The sequence below is a fragment of the Pteropus vampyrus genome, unplaced genomic scaffold (genome assembly GCF_000151845.1).
Source record: "Pteropus vampyrus isolate Shadow unplaced genomic scaffold, Pvam_2.0 Scaffold31, whole genome shotgun sequence".
NCBI lineage: Eukaryota > Metazoa > Chordata > Mammalia > Chiroptera > Pteropodidae > Pteropus > Pteropus vampyrus.
In genome coordinates, this window is record NW_011888812.1 from 10,881,208 (window position 1) to 10,883,973 (window position 2,766).

At 46.0% G+C, this 2,766-nt stretch overlaps 1 protein-coding gene across 1 annotated transcript in view; it reads right to left on the bottom strand.

The window, feature by feature from the left end:
- Positions 1 to 2,453, bottom strand: part of NUP160 (nucleoporin 160) — a gene marked incomplete at its 5' end in the record, with an annotated part of 40,727 nt that extends 38,274 nt beyond the window's left edge. The window contains 2 exons of the mRNA XM_011357038.2: positions 1,896 to 2,007; positions 2,264 to 2,453. Of these exons, the coding sequence (XP_011355340.2) occupies positions 1,896 to 2,007; positions 2,264 to 2,453 (302 nt within the window). The remainder of the gene's footprint in view (positions 1 to 1,895; positions 2,008 to 2,263) is intronic.
- Positions 2,454 to 2,766: the final 313 nt, after the last annotated feature.

Consider the following 2,766-nt stretch of genomic DNA (forward strand, 5'->3'; position numbering starts at 1 on the left):
CCACAGCCACATTAATCCTTTAAAAATGCAACTTAGATTATGCCATTCCTTCACTTAAAACTCTCAAATGGCTTCTTTCCATCTCAGAGTAAAAGTCAAAGGCTTAAAATAACTGACAAAGTCCTGACCTGGTCCTTGGCTACCTTTCTTATTACTCTACCCTTTGTTCACTCATCTACGGATTCGTGGCCCTTTGACATTCTTTGAATACAACATAGAAGTTCCTGTCTCAAAGTTCTTTGCAGTTTTTTTTCTTGGAATGCTCTACCTGAAATTCTTGTCACCCAGATTTCTTTCCTTCCTCTGCTCAAATGTCACCATATCAGTGGGTCTTGCCCGACTATCTTATACAAAATATTATCTCCCATAGGCATTTCTCTTCCCTCTTAACTTGTTTCCCTGTTCTCTATTCCACTTATCACCTGACAAACCATACTGACTTTTTTTTTTGTAACTTGTTTATTGCCTGTTTCCCTCCATGGGAGCAGGGACTCTGTCTGCTTTGTTCCTGCCGTATCCCCAGTAACTAAACATTAACTAAAACATATTAAATGCTCAAAAACATCTCTTAAGTGAGATTTTTATCTCTAACATAGGTCTTTTTTCTGAGCCTGAGACATGTAAATTTCAATACCTACCTGACATTGCCAAAAGGCTGCTACACAGATACTTCACATTTAGTACATCTAAAAGAATTATTCAAATCTCTCAAAACCCCTGCCATATGTACCTGGTTAGTCACACCAGAAACCAACGAGTTGTCCTTGTTCCTTAATTTTCCCTTACCATCTCCCACCCCATAGTCAATCTATCATTAAGTCCTAGTGAATCTACTTTCTCAGTGTATGTTGAATCCATCTATTTCTCTTTTCCTAGTCATTCCCACAACTCTTTTCCTAGTCATTCTCAGCATCTCTTACTTGGGCTATCATAAAAGCAAATCTTTCTTTTGTATTATTCCCATCCAAAAACCACTTTCCACAAAGTAGACTGATTTTTTTAAAAAAATGCAATTCTGATCATGTTAGCAATCCTTTGAGACTCTTCAATAATTGTTCAATGTACCTAAGATGAAGTCCAAAATCCTTAAAAAGATCTCAGGGTCCCTCATAATGAATCCTGCCTACCTTTTTGGTCTCAGCATCTCTCATATCACTTTGTTTTCCCCATTGCACTTAAGCCACACAGACCTTCAGTTAGTTCCTCAAACCCACCAAGTTCTTTCCACCTCATGGACTTTGCATATGGTGACCCCACTTGCTAACTGTTCTCTCACACAACACCCTGCCTAGCTAACCATTTACCTTTCAGATACCAGGTTAAATGTGACTTCCTTCCTTAAAGGCCTTCCAAACCCCACCAATAAAATTTGGTCCTCCCATGACCCTCTCATAGCCCCTACACTTTTCCACTGAGGCAAGTAGAAAAAATCTGTATTGATATACCTGTGTTGTGATCATTAGTTTAATGTCTCTTTTCTTAAAACTGCCCTGTGAAATATGGGTCCACATCTAAACTGTTACATCTTGCATGGTAGTTTTTGTTCACTATTTCATCCCTAGCACACCTAGCACAGCGCTTGACATGTAAAAGCTCAAACGTGTTTGTAGAATGAAGCTGTAAAGCACTGTGATAACTTAGTGAGTTAATGTTTAAAACTGGTCTTTACGACTCTATCCCCCAAGCTACATTTCCCCTGCTTTTAGTGCAGCCCTGGAAGGGTACCTCTCCTAGAATTCTGGTCTCCTTAGTTTTCTCCTGATTCAGATGTTAGAAAACAATCTTTCTCTTTCTGCCAATTACCGCTTTGGAGAATGTCACTTTTCGAACAGCCACAAAAATTCAGACGCCGAACAACCCGACCTTCCAGGGGGTTTGGCAAACACAACACTTACCAATGGATGAACCTGTTTCTGGTGACAGAGAACAACTTGCCACTTTCCACATAATAGAAGCCTCCAGCGCTCTCACTGTATTTCACGGTTCCGGTCAAGGCATTTGCAGTCCCTACAAAAGGAGAGTGGTCAGCTTTAACGTGGTTCTCTGGGGATAACAGGGACTGAGGACTCCGAGAAAGCAAAGGGTGACAGACTGATAATCCATATAAAAAGAGAAAGACAAAATAGGACCCTAAGGAAGCTCTGATCCCGGGGTTATAGGCATGTGGACTTAGGAGGATGAACAGGGGATCAGAGATTTAGGAACTCATGGTAGGAGCCCGAGGGGAAGGACAGGATGGCGCCCTCCTCGGCTACTTTCGTACCAACGCCGCAGACTGTGAATTCCCGAAAGCGCCTCGGCCTTTCGCGCTCAGCACCGCTGAGCTCCATGAAGCTCCGTTCCAGGGCTCCCGCCGCCGCCATCTTCGCGCCGCCGCCGCGAGGCCCGACGGGACACCAGCAGGACTGGGCGGCTGTCGTCACTTCCGGGGGAGAGGTGGGCGGCGGCGCGGGTTAGTGATGAACCCCGGGGAAGGGAACGGCGGCTTCCACCCTGTCTTTCGGGGTTACCAGCGAGTTGGCTGGAGAAACGGGTAGGCAGGGAAGAAGCCAAAAGAGAAAGGGCACGGGTAGCCAACCCGCAGGAACCTCCGCGTGACGGGCCCGGAGGCCGCCGGGGGCGGAGCCCTTTACCCGGCGGCCCCAGGGCGGGGGGCGGGGCCGGGTTTGTTTCCATTTTAAAAATGACGGCGCGGTCTGAACCTCTGGGGAGTGCGAGGTCCCGGAGGCCTGGCGGGTCAGCGCCCTCTGCCGGCTTCCGAGTTTG